The sequence below is a fragment of the Petromyzon marinus genome, chromosome 82, assembly GCF_048934315.1.
Source record: "Petromyzon marinus isolate PM22_M1 ecotype Great Lakes invasive population chromosome 82, UKy_Petmar_22M1.pri1.0, whole genome shotgun sequence".
Classification (NCBI taxonomy): domain Eukaryota; kingdom Metazoa; phylum Chordata; class Hyperoartia; order Petromyzontiformes; family Petromyzontidae; genus Petromyzon; species Petromyzon marinus.
This window is the reverse complement of record NC_133747.1, coordinates 2481786-2498979: the sequence shown is the minus strand read 5'-3', so window position 1 is coordinate 2498979 and position 17194 is coordinate 2481786. Positions and strand designations below refer to the sequence as shown.

Sequence of the window (17194 nt, the reverse complement as noted above, 5' to 3'; positions counted from 1 at the left end):
CACGTGAATGAGTGAATGAATCACCACGTGAATGAGTGAATGAATCACCACGTGAATGAGTGACAGAGCGAGCGAGTGAATGAATCGCCACGTGAATGAGTGAATGAATAACCACGTGAATGAGTGACAGGGCGAGCGAGTGAATGAATCACAACGTGAATGAGTGAATGAATCGCCACGTGAATGAATCACCACGTGAATGAGTGACAGGGCGAGCGAGTGAATGAGTCGCCACGTGAATGAGACACGTTTTGAATGAGCCGTGTGTCTGTGTGCGGTGCCCGAGCCAGCCACGAGTAGCGGGGGAGGAGGAGAAACTAACGGAGTAACGGAGGAGGAGAAAGTAACGGAGTAACGGAGGAGGACGATAAAGTAACGGAGAAGTAACGCGGCGACTTCACCTTCAGCCAAGCGCTGCGCGCCGCCATTGCGAGATGCGGCGCCGGAAACAGGAAGCGGAAATGGAACTACGGACGGGCAAGATAGCGGGGCGGGGGTTCCGGTTAAATGACGTCACGCGGGGTGATTTTGGGGTGAGGGGGCATTAGTGGGAGGGGCTTCAGCGGGTGGAGAGGATTGTGCGTGGGGGGGAGGGGCTTATGGGGGGAGGGGCTTGTAAGGGGAGGGGCTAGTCGGGGTGGAGAGAGTCAGGAAGTGGGTTCTAGGCCTCTGATTGGTGCAGGGAGGACTCAAAGAGGATTGGCTGCGGGCAAAATAATTGGAAATTATTGGTGGAGAGAAATCAGCTCACTCACCTACACTCTCACCTACTCACTCACTCACCTACACACTCACCTACTCACTCACTCACCTACTCACTCACTCACCTACACACTCACCTACTCACTCACTCACCTACTCACTCACTCACTCACCTACACATTCACCCACTCACTCACTCACCCACCCATACACTCACCTACACACTCACCCACTCACCCATACACTCACCTACACACTCACCCATACACTCACCCATACACTCACCTACACAATCACACACTCACCTACACACTTACCACACACTCACCCACCCACACACTCACCCACTCATCACACACTCACCCACTCACCACTCACTCACTCACCACCCACTCACCCACTCACTATCGCAGCTGTCAACCCATTATCAAAGACCAAGTCAGACACCTGTATGGTCACCTTGTGCCATTTATAAATCTCACCACTACACTCACCACTACTACACTCACCACTACACTCACCACTACTACACTTACCACTACACTCACCACTACACTCACCACTACTACACTCACCACTACTACACTCACCACTACACTCACCACTACACTCACCACTACTACACTCACCACCACTACACTCACCACTACTACACTCACCACTACAATCACCACTACTACACTCACCACTACACTCACCACCACACTCACCACTACTACACTCACCACTACTACACTCACCACTACACTCACCACCACTACACTCACCACTACACTCACCACTACTACACTCACCACTACTACACTCACCACTACACTCACCACCACTACACTCACCACTACACTCACCACTACACTCACCACTACTCCACTCACCAATACTGCACTCACCACTACTACACTCACCACTACCACACTCACCACTACTACACTCACCACTACACTCACCACTACACTCACCACTACTACACTCACCACTACACTCACCACCAATACACTCACCACTACTGCACTCACCACTACACTCACCACTACTACACTCACCACTACTACACTCACCACTACTGCACTCACTACTACACTCACCACCACACTCACCACCACTACACTCACCACTACTACACTCACCACTACTACACTCACCACTACACTCACCACCACTACACTCACCACTACACTCACCACCACTACACTCACCACTACACTCACCACTACTACACTTACCACCACTACACTCACCACCACTACACTCACCACTACTACACTCACCACTACACTCACCACTACACTCACCACTACTACACTCACCACTACACTCACCACTACACTCACCACCACTACACTCACCACTACACTCACCACTACTACACTCACCATCACTACACTCACCACTACTACACTCACCACTACACTCACCACTACACTCACCACTACACTCACCACTACTACACTCACCACTACACTCACCACTACACTCACCACCACTACACTCACCACTACTCCACTCACCACTACACTCACCACTACTCCACTCACCAATACTGCACTCACCACTACTACACTCACCACTACCACACTCACCACCACTACACTCACCACTACTACACTCACCACTACACTCACCACCACACTCACCACTACTACACTCACCACTACACTCACCACCACTACACTACCACTACTGCACTCACCACTGCTACACTCACCACCACTACACTCACCACTACACTCACCACTAATACACTCACCACTACTACACTCACCACTACACTCACCACTACACTCACCACCACAACACTCACCACCACTACACTCACCAATAGTACACTCAACACTACGACACTCACCACTACACTCACCACTACCTCACTCACCACTACACTCACCACCACTACACTCACCACTACTACACTCACCACCACTACACTCACCACCACTACACTCACCACTACACTCACCACCACTACACTCACCACCACTACACTCACCACTACACTCACCACTACTACACTCACCACTACTACACTCACCATTACACTCACCACTACACTCACCACCACTACACTCACCACTACTACACTCACCACTACACTCACTACTACTACACTCACCACCACTACACTCACCACTACTACACTCACCACTACTACACTCACCACTACACTCACCACCACTACACTCACCACCACTACACTCACCACTACACTCACCACCAGTACACTCACCACTACTACACTCACCACTACTACACTCACCACCACTACACTCACCACCACTACACTCACCACTACACTCACCACTACACTCACCACTACTACACTTACTACTACACTCACCACTACTACACTCACCACTACTACACTCACCACTACACTCACCACTAGTAAACTCACCATTACACTCACCACTACACTCACCACTACACTCACCACTACACTCACCACTACTACACTCACCACTACTACACTCACCACCACCACTACACTCACCACTACACTCACCACTACTACACTCACCACTACACTCACCACTAGTACACTCACCACTACTACACTCACCACTACACTCACCACTACTACACTCACCACTACTACACTCACCACTCCGTTCACCACCACTACACTCACCACTACACTCACCACCACTACACTCACCACTACACTCACCACTACTACACTCACCACTACACTCACCACTACTACACTCACCACTACACTCACCACTACTATACTCACCACTACACTCACCACTACTACACTCACTACTACACTCACCACCGCTACACTCACCACTACACTCACCACTACTACACTCACCACTACACTCACCACTACTAACCACTACACTCACCACTACACTCACCACTACTACACTCACCACTACACTCACCACTAGTACACTCACCACTACACTCACCACTACTACACTCACCACAACACTCACCACTACACTCACCACTACACTCACCACTACTACACTCACCACTACTACACTCACCACTACACTCACCACTATTACACTCACCACTACACTCACCACTACACTCACCACTACTACACTCACCACCACTACACTCACCACTACGCTCACCACTACTACACTCACCACTACACTCACCACTACACTCACCACTACTACACTCACCACTACTACACTCACCACTCCACTCACCACTACACTCACTACTACTACACTCACTACCACCACTACACTCACCACCAGTACACTGACCACTACACTCATCACTACACTCACCACCACTACACTCACCACTACACTCACCAATACACTCACCACTACACTCACCACTACACTCACCACCACTACACTCACCACCACTACACTCACCACTACACTCACCACCACTACACTCACCACCACTACACTCACCACCACCACTACACTCACCACTACTACACTCACCACTACTACACTCACCACTACACTCACCACTACACTCACCACTACACTCACCACCACCACTACACTCACCACTACACTCACCACTACTACACTCACCACTACTACACTCACCACTACACCCACCACTAGTACACTCACCACTCCACTCACCACTACACTCACTACTACTACACTCACCACTACACTCACCACTACACTCACCACTACTACACTCACCACTAGTACACTCACCACTACACTCACCACTACACTCACCACTACTACACTCACCACTACTACACTCACCACTACACTCACCACCACTACACTCACCACCACTACACTCACCACCACCACTACACTCACCACTACACTCACCACTACAACACTCACCACTCCTACACTCACCACTACTACACTCACCACTAGTACACTCACCACTACACTCACCACTACTACACTCACCACTACTACACTCACCACTACACTCACCACCACTACACTCACCACCACTACACTCACCACTACACTCACCACTACACTCACCACCACTACACTCACCACTAGTACACTCACCACTACTACACTCACCACCACTACACTCACCACTACACTCACCACTACTACACTCACCACTACACTCACCACTACTACACCCACCACTACTACACTCACCACTACACTCACCACTACACTCACCACTACACTCACCACTACACTCACCACTACTACACTCACCACCACTACACTCACCACGACTACACTCACCACTACTACACTCACCACTACTACACTCACCACTACACTCACCACCACTACACTCACCACTGCACTCACCACTACTACACTCACCACGACTACACTCACCACTACACTCACCACTACTACCCTTACCACTACACTCACCACTACTACACTCACCACTACACTCACCACTACACTCACCACCACTACACTCACCACCACTACACTCACCACCACTACACTCACTACTACACTCACTACTACACTCACCACTACTACACTCACCACTACTACACTCACCACTAGTACACTAACCACTAGTACACTCACCACTACTACACTCACCACTACACTCACCACTACTACACTCACCACCACTACACTCACCACTACTACACTCACCACTACACTCACCACCACTACACTCACCACTACACTCACCACTACACTCACCACTACACTCACCACCACTACACTCACCACTAGTACACTCACCACTACTACACTCACCACCACTACACTCACCACTACACTCACCACTACTACACTCACCACTACACTCACCACTACTACACCCACCACTACTACACTCACCACTACACTCACCACTACTACACTCACCACTACACTCACCACTACACTCACCACTACTACACTCACCACTACACTCACCACTACACTCACCACTACTACACTCACCACCACTACACTCACCACGACTACACTCACCACTACTACACTCACCACTACTACACTCACCACTACACTCACCACCACTACACTCACCACTGCACTCACCACTACTACACTCACCACGACTACACTCACCACTAGTACACTCACTCACCACTCCTACCCTTACCACTACACTCACCACTACACTCACCACCACTACACTCACCACCACTACACTCACCACCACTACACTCACTACTACACTCATCACTACACTCACCACTACTACACTCACCACTACTACACTCACCACTACACTTACCACCACTACACTCACCACTGCACTCACCACTACTACACTCACCACGACTACACTCACCACTACACTCACCACTACTACACTCACCACTCCTACCCTTACCACTACACTCACCACTACACTCACCACTACACTCACCACTACACTCACCACCACTACACTCACCACCACTACACTCACCACCACTACACTCACCACTACACTCACCACTACTACACTCACCACTACACTCACTACAACACTCACCACTACTACACTCATCACTACACTCACCACTACTACACTCACCACTACACTCACCACCACTACACTCACCACTACACTCACCACTACTACACTCACCACTACACTCACTACAACACTCACCACTCCTACACTCACCACTACTACACTCACCACTAGTACACTCACCACTACTACACTCACCACTACACTCACCACCACTACACTCACCACTACTACACTCACCACTACACTCACTACACTCACTCACCACCACTACACTCACCACTACACTCACCACCAGTACACTCACCACTACTACACTTACTACTACACTCACCACTACTACACTCACCACTACTACACTCACCACTACACTCACCACTAGTAAACTCACCATTACACTCACCACTACACTCACCACTACACTCACCACTACTACACTCACCACTACTACACTCACCACCACCACTACACTCACCACTACACTCACCACTACTACACTCACCACTACACTCACCACTAGTACACTCACCACTACTACACTCACCACTACACTCACCACTACTACACTCACCACTACTACACTCACCACTACTACACTCACCACTACTACACTCACCACTCCGTTCACCACCACTACACTCACCACTACACTCACCACCACTACACTCACCACTACACTCACCACTACTACACTCACCACTACTACACTCACCACTACACTCACCACTACTATACTCACCACTACACTCACCACTACTACACTCACTACTACACTCACCACCGCTACACTCACCACTACACTCACCACTACTACACTCACCACTACACTCACCACTACTAACCACTACACTCACCACTACACTCACCACTACTACACTCACCACTACACTCACCACTAGTACACTCACCACTACACTCACCACTACTACACTCACCACAACACTCACCACTACACTCACCACTACACTCACCACTACTACACTCACCACTACTACACTCACCACTACACTCACCACTATTACACTCACCACTACACTCACCACTACTACACTCACCACCACTACACTCACCACTACACTCACCACTACTACACTCACCACTACACTCACCACTACACTCATCACTACACTCACCACCACTACACTCACCACTACACTCACCAATACACTCACCACTACACTCACCACTACACTCACCACCACTACACTCACCATCACTACACTCACCACTACACTCACCACCACTACACTCACCACCACTACACTCACCACCACCACTACACTCACCACTACTACACTCACCACTACTACACTCACCACTACACCCACCACTAGTACACTCACCACTCCACTCACCACTACACTCACTACTACTACACTCACCACTACACTCACCACTACACTCACCACTACACTCACCACTACTACACTCACCACTAGTACACTCACCACTACACTCACCACTACTACACTCACCACTACTACACTCACCACTACACTCACCACTACACTCACCACCACTACACTCACCACCACTACACTCACCACCACCACTACACTCACCACTACACTCACCACTACAACACTAACCACTCCTACACTCACCACTACTACACTCACCACTAGTACACTCACCACTACACTCACCACTACTACACTCACCACTACACTCACCACCACTACACTCACCACCACTACACTCACCACTACACTCACCACTACACTCACCACCACTACACTCACCACTAGTACACTCACCACTACTACACTCACCACCACTACACTCACCACTACACTCACCACTACTACACTCACCACTACACTCACCACTACTACACCCACCACTACTACACTCACCACTACACTCACCACTACACTCACCACTACACTCACCACTACACTCACCACTACTACACTCACCACCACTACACTCACCACGACTACACTCACCACTACTACACTCACCACTACTACACTCACCACTACACTCACCACCACTACACTCACCACTGCACTCACCACTACTACACTCACCACGACTACACTCACCACTACACTCACCACTACTACACTCACCACTCCTACCCTTACCACTACACTCACCACTACTACACTCACCACTACACTCACCACTACACTCACCACCACTACACTCACCACCACTACACTCACCACCACTACACTCACTACTACACTCATCACTACACTCACCACTACTACACTCACCACTACTACACTCACCACTACACTCACCACCACTACACTCACCACTACACTCACCACTACTACACTCACCACTACACTCACTACAACACTCACCACTCCTACACTCACCACTACTACACTCACCACTAGTACACTCACCACTACTACACTCACCACTACTACACTCACCACTACACTCACCACCACTACACTCACCACTACACTCACCACTACACTCACCACCACTACACTCACCACTAGTACACTCACCACTACTACACTCACCACCACTACACTCACCACTACACTCACCACTACTACACTCACCACTACACTCACCACTACTACACCCACCACTACTACACTCACCACTACACTCACCACTACACTCACCACTACTACACTCACCACTACACTCACTACGACACACACACCACTTCACTCACCACCAGTACACTCACCACTACTACACTCACCACTACTACACTCACCACCACTACACTCACCACTACACTCACCACTACTACACTCACCACTACACTCACCACTACACTCACCACTACTACACTCACCACTACACTCACCACTACACTCACCACTACTACACTCACCACCACTACACTCACCACGACTACACTCACCACTACTACACTCACCACTACTACACTCACCACTACACTCACCACCACTACACTCACCACTGCACTCACCACTACTACACTCACCACGACTACACTCACCACTACACTCACCACTACTACACTCACTCACCACTCCTACCCTTACCACTACACTCACCACTACTACACTCACCACTACACTCACCACTACACTCACCACCACTACACTCACCACCACTACACTCACCACCACTACACTCACTACTACACTCATCACTACACTCACCACTACTACACTCACCACTACTACACTCACCACTACACTCACCACCACTACACTCACCACTACACTCACCACTACTACACTCACCACTACACTCACTACTACACTCACCACTACGACACTCACCACTACACTCACCACTACACTCACCACTACTACACTCACCACTACACTCACCACTACACTCACCACCACTACACTCACCACCACTACACTCACTACTACACTCACCACTACACTCACCACTACACTCACCACCACTACACTCACCACTACACTCACCACCACTACACTCACCACTACACTCACCACTACACTCACCACTACACTCACCACTACACTCACCAATACTACACTCACCACTAGTACACTCACCACCACTACACTCACCACCACTACACTCACCACTACACTCACCACCACTACACTCACCACTACTACACTCACCACTACTACACTCACCACTACTACACTCACCACTACACTCACCACTAGTACACTCACCACTCCACTCACCACTACACTCACTACCACTACACTCACCACTACACTCACCACTAACACTCACCACTACTACACTCACCACTACTACACTCACCACTACTACACTCACCACTACACTCACCACCACTACACTCACCACCACTACACTCACCACCACCACTACACTCACCACTACACTCACCGCTACTACACTCACCACTACACTCACCACTAGTACACTCCCCACTACACTCACCACTACACTCACCACTACACTCACCACCACTACACTCACCACCACTACACTCACCACTACTACACTCACCACCACTACACTCACCACTACTACACTCACCACCACTACACTCACCACTACACTCACCACTTCTACACTCACCACTACACTCACCACTACTACACCCACCACTACTACACTCACCACTACACTCACCACTACTACACTCACCACTACACTCACCACTACACTCACCACTACTACACTCACCACTACACTCACCACTACACTCACCACTACTACAATCACCACCACTACACTCACCACTACTACACTCACCACTACTACACTCACCACTACTACACTCACCACTACACTCACCACTACACTCACCACCACTACACTCACCACTACACTCACCACTACTACACTCACCACGACTACACTCACCACTACACTCACCACTACTACACTCACTCACCACTCCTACCCTCACCACTACACTCACCACTACTACACTCACCACTACTACACTCACCACTACACTCACCACTACACTCACCACTACTACACTCACCACTACACTCACCACTACTACACTCACCACCACTACACTCACCACTACTACACTCACCACTACTACACTCACCACTACACTCACCAATGCGACACTCACCACCACTACACTCATCACCACTACACTCACCACTACACTCACCACTACTACACTCACCACTACAACACTCACCACCACTACACTCACCACTACACTCACCACTACACTCACCACTACTACACCCACCACTACTACACTCACCACTACACTCACCACTACTACACTCACCACTACACTCACCACTACACTCACCACTACTACACTCACCACTACACTCACCACTACACTCACCACTACTACAATCACCACCACACACTCACCACTACTACACTCACCACTACTACACTCACCACTACACTCACCACCACTACACTCACCACTACACTCACCACTACTACACTCACCACGACTACACTCACCACTACACTCACCACTACTACACTCACTCACCACTCCTACCCTCACCACTACACTCACCACCACTACACTCACCACTACACTCACCACTACTACACTCACCACTACTACATTCACCACTACACTCACCACTACACTCACCACTACACTCACACTACTACACTCACCACTACACTCACCACTACACTCACCACCACTACACTCACCACTACTACACTCACCACTACTACACTCACCACTACACTCACCAATACGACACTCACCACCACTACACTCAGCACCACTACACTCACCACTACTACACTCACCACTACTACACTCACCACCACTACACTCACCACTTCACTCACCACCACTACACTCACCACCACTACACTCACCACTACACTCACCACTACTACACTCACCACCACTACACTCACCATTACACTCACCACTACTACACTCACCACTACACTCACCACTACTACACTCACCACTACTACACCCACCACTACTACACTCACCACTACACCCACCACTACTACACTCACCACTACTACACTCACCACGACTACACTCACCATACACTCACCACTACTACACTCACTCACCACTCCTACCCTCACCACTACACTCACCACACTACACTCACCACTACTACATTCACCACTACACTCACCACTACACTCACCACTACACTCACCACTACTACACTCACCACTACATTCACCACTACTACACTCACCACCACTACACTCACCACTACTACACTCATCACCACTACACTCACCACTACACTCACCACCACTACACTCACCACTACTACACTCACCACCACTACACTCACCACTACACTCACCACTACTACACTCACACACACACACTCACCACTACTACACTCACCACTACACTCACCACTACACTCACCACTACTACACTCACCACACACTCACCACTACAATCACCACCACTACACTCAGCACCACTACACTCACCACTACTACACTCACCACACACTACCACTACACTCACCACTACACTCACCACTACTACACTCACCACTACTACACTCACCACTACACTCACCACTACTACACTCCACTTACCACTCCTACCCTCACCACTACACTCACCACTACTACACTCACCACTACTACATTCACCACTACACTCACCACTACACTCACCACTACACACACCACTACTACACACTCACCAACTACACTCACCACTACTACACCACCACCACTACACTCACCACTACTACACTCACCACTATACTACACTCACCACTACACTCACCAATACGACACTCACCACCACTACACTCACCACCACTACACTCACCACCACTACACTCACCACTACACTCACCACCACTACACTCACCACCACTACACTCACCACTACACTCACCACTACACTCACCACTACTACACTCACTCACCACTCCTACCCTCACCACTACACTCACCACTACTACACCACCACTACCACACTCACCACTACTACACTCACCACTACTACACTCACCCACTACACTCACCACTACTACACTCACCACTACTACACTCACCACTACACTCACCACTACTACAATCACCACCACTACACTCACCACCACTACACTCACCACTACTACACTCACCACTACTACACTCACCACTACACTCACCACTAGTACACTCACCACTACACTCACCACTACTATACTCACCACTACTACATTCACCACTACACTCACCACTACACACCACCACTACACTCACCACTACTACACTCACCACTACACTCACCACTACTACACTCACCACTACTACACTCACCACTACACTCACCAATACGACACTCACCACCACTACACTCATCACCACTACACTCACCACTACACTCACCACTACTACACTCACCACTACTACACTCACCACCACTACACTCACCACTACACTCACCACCACTACATTCACCACCACTACACTCACCACTACACTCACCACTACTACACTCACCACTACTACACTCACCACCACTACACTCACCATTACACTCACCACTACTACACTCACCACTACACTCACCACTACTACACTCACCACTACTACACTCACCACTCCTACACTCACCACTACTACACTCACCACTACACGCACCACTACTACACCCACCACTACTACACTCACCACTACACTCACCACTACTACACTCACCACTACACTCACTACTACACTCACCACCACTACACTCACCACTACACTCACCACTACTACACTCACCACCACTACACTCACCACTACTACACTCACCACTACTACACTCACCACTACACTCACCAATACGACACTCACCACCACTACACTCATCACCACTACACTCACCACTACTACACTCACCACTACTACACTCACCACTACTACACTCACCACCACTACACTCACCACTACACTCACCACTTCTACACTCACCACTACACTCACCACTACTACACCCACCACTACTACACTCACCACCACTACACTCACCACTACACTCACCACTACTACACTCACCACTACTACACTCACCACTACACTCACCACCAGTACACTCACCACTATACACTCACCACTACACTCACCACTACTACACTCACCACTACTACACTCACCACTACACTCACCACACTACACTCACCACCACTACACTCACCACTACTCCACTCACCACTACACTCACCACTACTCCACTCACCAATACTGCACTCACCACTACTACACTCACCACTACCACACTCACCACTACTACACTCACCACTACACTCACCACCACTACACTCACCACTACACTCACCACCAATACACTCACCACTACTGCACTCACCACTACACTCACCACCACACTCACCACTACTACACTCACCACTACTACACTCACCACTACTGCACTCACTACTACACTCACCACCACACTCACCACCACTACACTCACCACTACTACACTCACCACTACTACACTCACCACTACACTCACCACCACTACACTCACCACTACACTCACCACCACTACACTCCACACACTCACCACTACACTCACCACTACTACACTTACCACCACTACACTCACCACCACTACACTCACCACTACTACACTCACCACTACACTCACCACTACTATACTCACCACTACACTCACCACTACACTCACCACCACTACACTCACCACTACACTCACCACTACACTCACCACTACTACACTCACCATCACTACACTCACCACTACTACACTCACCACTACACTCACCACTACACACTCACCACTACACTCACCACTACTACACTCACCACCACTCACCACTACACTCACCACTACTACACTCACCACTACACTCACCACTACACTCACCACCACTACACTCACCACTACTCCACTCACCACTACACTCACCACTACTCCACTCACCAATACTGCACTCACCACTACTACACTCACCACTACCACACTCACCACCACTACACTCACCACTACTACACTCATCACTACACTCACCACCACACTCACCACTACTACACTCACCACACACTCACCACCACTACACTACCACTACTGCACTCACCACTGCTACACTCACCACCACTACACACACCACTACACTCACCACTAATACACTCACCACTACTATACTCACCACTACACTCACCACTACACTCACCACCACAACACTCACCACCACTACACTCACCAATAGTACACTCAACACTACGACACTCACCACTACACTCACCACTACTACACTCACCACTACACTCACCACCACTACACTCACCACATACACTCACCACTACTACACTCACCAACCACTACACTCACCACTACACTCACCACCACTACACTCACCACCACTACACTCACCACTACACTCACCACCACTACACTCACCACCACTACACTCACCACTACTACACTCACCACTACACTCACCACTACACTCACCACCACTACACTCACCACTACACTCACCACTACACTCACCACTACTACACTCACCACTACTACACTCACCACTACTACACTCACCATTACACTCACCACTACACTCACCACCACTACACTCACCACTACTACACTCACCACTACACTCACTACTACTACACTCACCACTACTACACTCACCACCACTACACTCACCACTACACTCACCACTACTACACTCACCACTACTACACTCACCACTACACTCACCACCAGTACACTCACCACTACTACACTCACCACTACACTCACCACCACTACACTCACCACTACACTCACCACTACACTCACCACTACTACACTTACTACTACACTCACCACTACTACACTCACCACTACACTCACCACTACACTCACCACTACTACACTCACCACTACTACACTCACCACCACCACTACACTCACCACTACACTCACCACTACTACACTCACCACTACACTCACCACTAGTACACTCACCACTACTACACTCACCACCACTACACTCACCACTACACTCACCACTACTACACTCACCACTACTCCACTCACTACTACACTCACCACCGCTACACTCACCACTACACTCACCACTACTACACTCACCACTACACTCACCACTACTAACCACTACACTCACCACTACACTCACCACTACTACACTCACCACTACACTCACCACTAGTACACTCACCACTACACTCACCACTACACTCACCACTACTACACTCACCACTACTACACTCACCACTACACTCACCACTATTACACTCACCACTACACTCACCACTACTACACTCACCACTACTACACTCACCACCACTACACTCACCACTACTACACTCACCACTACACTCACCACTACACTCACCACTACTACACTCACCACTACTACACTCACCACTCCACTCACCACTACACTCACCACTACTATACTCACCACTACTACACTCACCACTACACTCACCACTAGTACACTCACCACCACTACACTCACCACTACACTCACCACCACTACACTCACCACCACTACACTCACCACCACCACTACACTCACCACTACACTCACCACTACTACACTCACCACTACTACACTCACCACTACACTCACCACTAGTACACTCACCACTCCACTCACCACTACACTCACCACTAGTACACTCACCACCACTACACTCACCACTACACTCACCACTACTACACTCACCACTACTACACTCACCACTACACTCACCACCACTACACTCACCACCACTACACTCACCACCACCACTACACTCACCACTACACTCACCACCACTACACTCACCACCACCACTACACTCACCACTACACTCACAACTACTACACTCACCACTCCTACACTCACCACTACTACACTCACCACTAGTACACTCACCACTACACTCACCACTACACTCACCACACTACACTCACCACTAGGTACACTCACCACTACTACACTCACCACCACTACACTCACCACTACTACACTCACCACTACACTCACCACCACTACACTCACCACCACTACACTCACCACTACACTCACCACTACACTCACCACCACTACACTCACCACTAGTACACTCACCACTACTACACTCACCACCACTACACTCACCACTACACTCACCACTACTACACTCACCACTACACTCACCACTACTACACCCACCACTACTACACTCACCACTACACTCACCACTACACTCACCACTACACTCACCACCACTACACTCACCACCACTACACTCACCACTACTACACTCACCACTACTACACTCACCACTACACTCACCACCACTACACTCACCACTGCACTCACCACTACTACACTCACCACTCCTACCCTTACCACTACACTCACCACTACTACACTCACCATCAATACACTCACCACTACTACACTCACCACTACACTCACCACTACTACACTCACCACTACACTCACCACTACACTCACCACTACACTCACCACTACTACACTCACCACTTCACTCACCACTACACTCACCACCACTACACTCACCACTACTCCACTCACCACTACACTCACCACTACTCCACTCACCAATACTGCACTCACCACTACTACACTCACCACCACTACACTCACCACTACTACACTCATCACTACACTCACCACCACACTCACCACTACTACACTCACCACTACACTCACCACCACTACACTACCACTACTGCACTCACCACTGCTACACTCACCACCACTACACTCACCACTACACTCACCACTAATACACTCACCACTACTACACTCACCACTACACTCACCAC

The 17194-nt window shown here is 49.6% G+C and overlaps 1 protein-coding gene across 1 annotated transcript in view; it reads right to left on the bottom strand.

Moving 5' to 3' along the window:
- The window catches only part of LOC142907708 (elongation factor Ts, mitochondrial-like), a 29856-nt gene extending 29343 nt beyond the window's left edge, over nucleotides 1-513 (bottom strand). The window contains exon 1 of the mRNA XM_076057362.1: nucleotides 402-513. Coding sequence (XP_075913477.1) covers nucleotides 402-428 — 27 coding nt within the window. The 5' untranslated portion in view covers nucleotides 429-513. The remainder of the gene's footprint in view (nucleotides 1-401) is intronic.
- Between the last annotated feature and the right edge of the window lie 16681 nt (nucleotides 514-17194).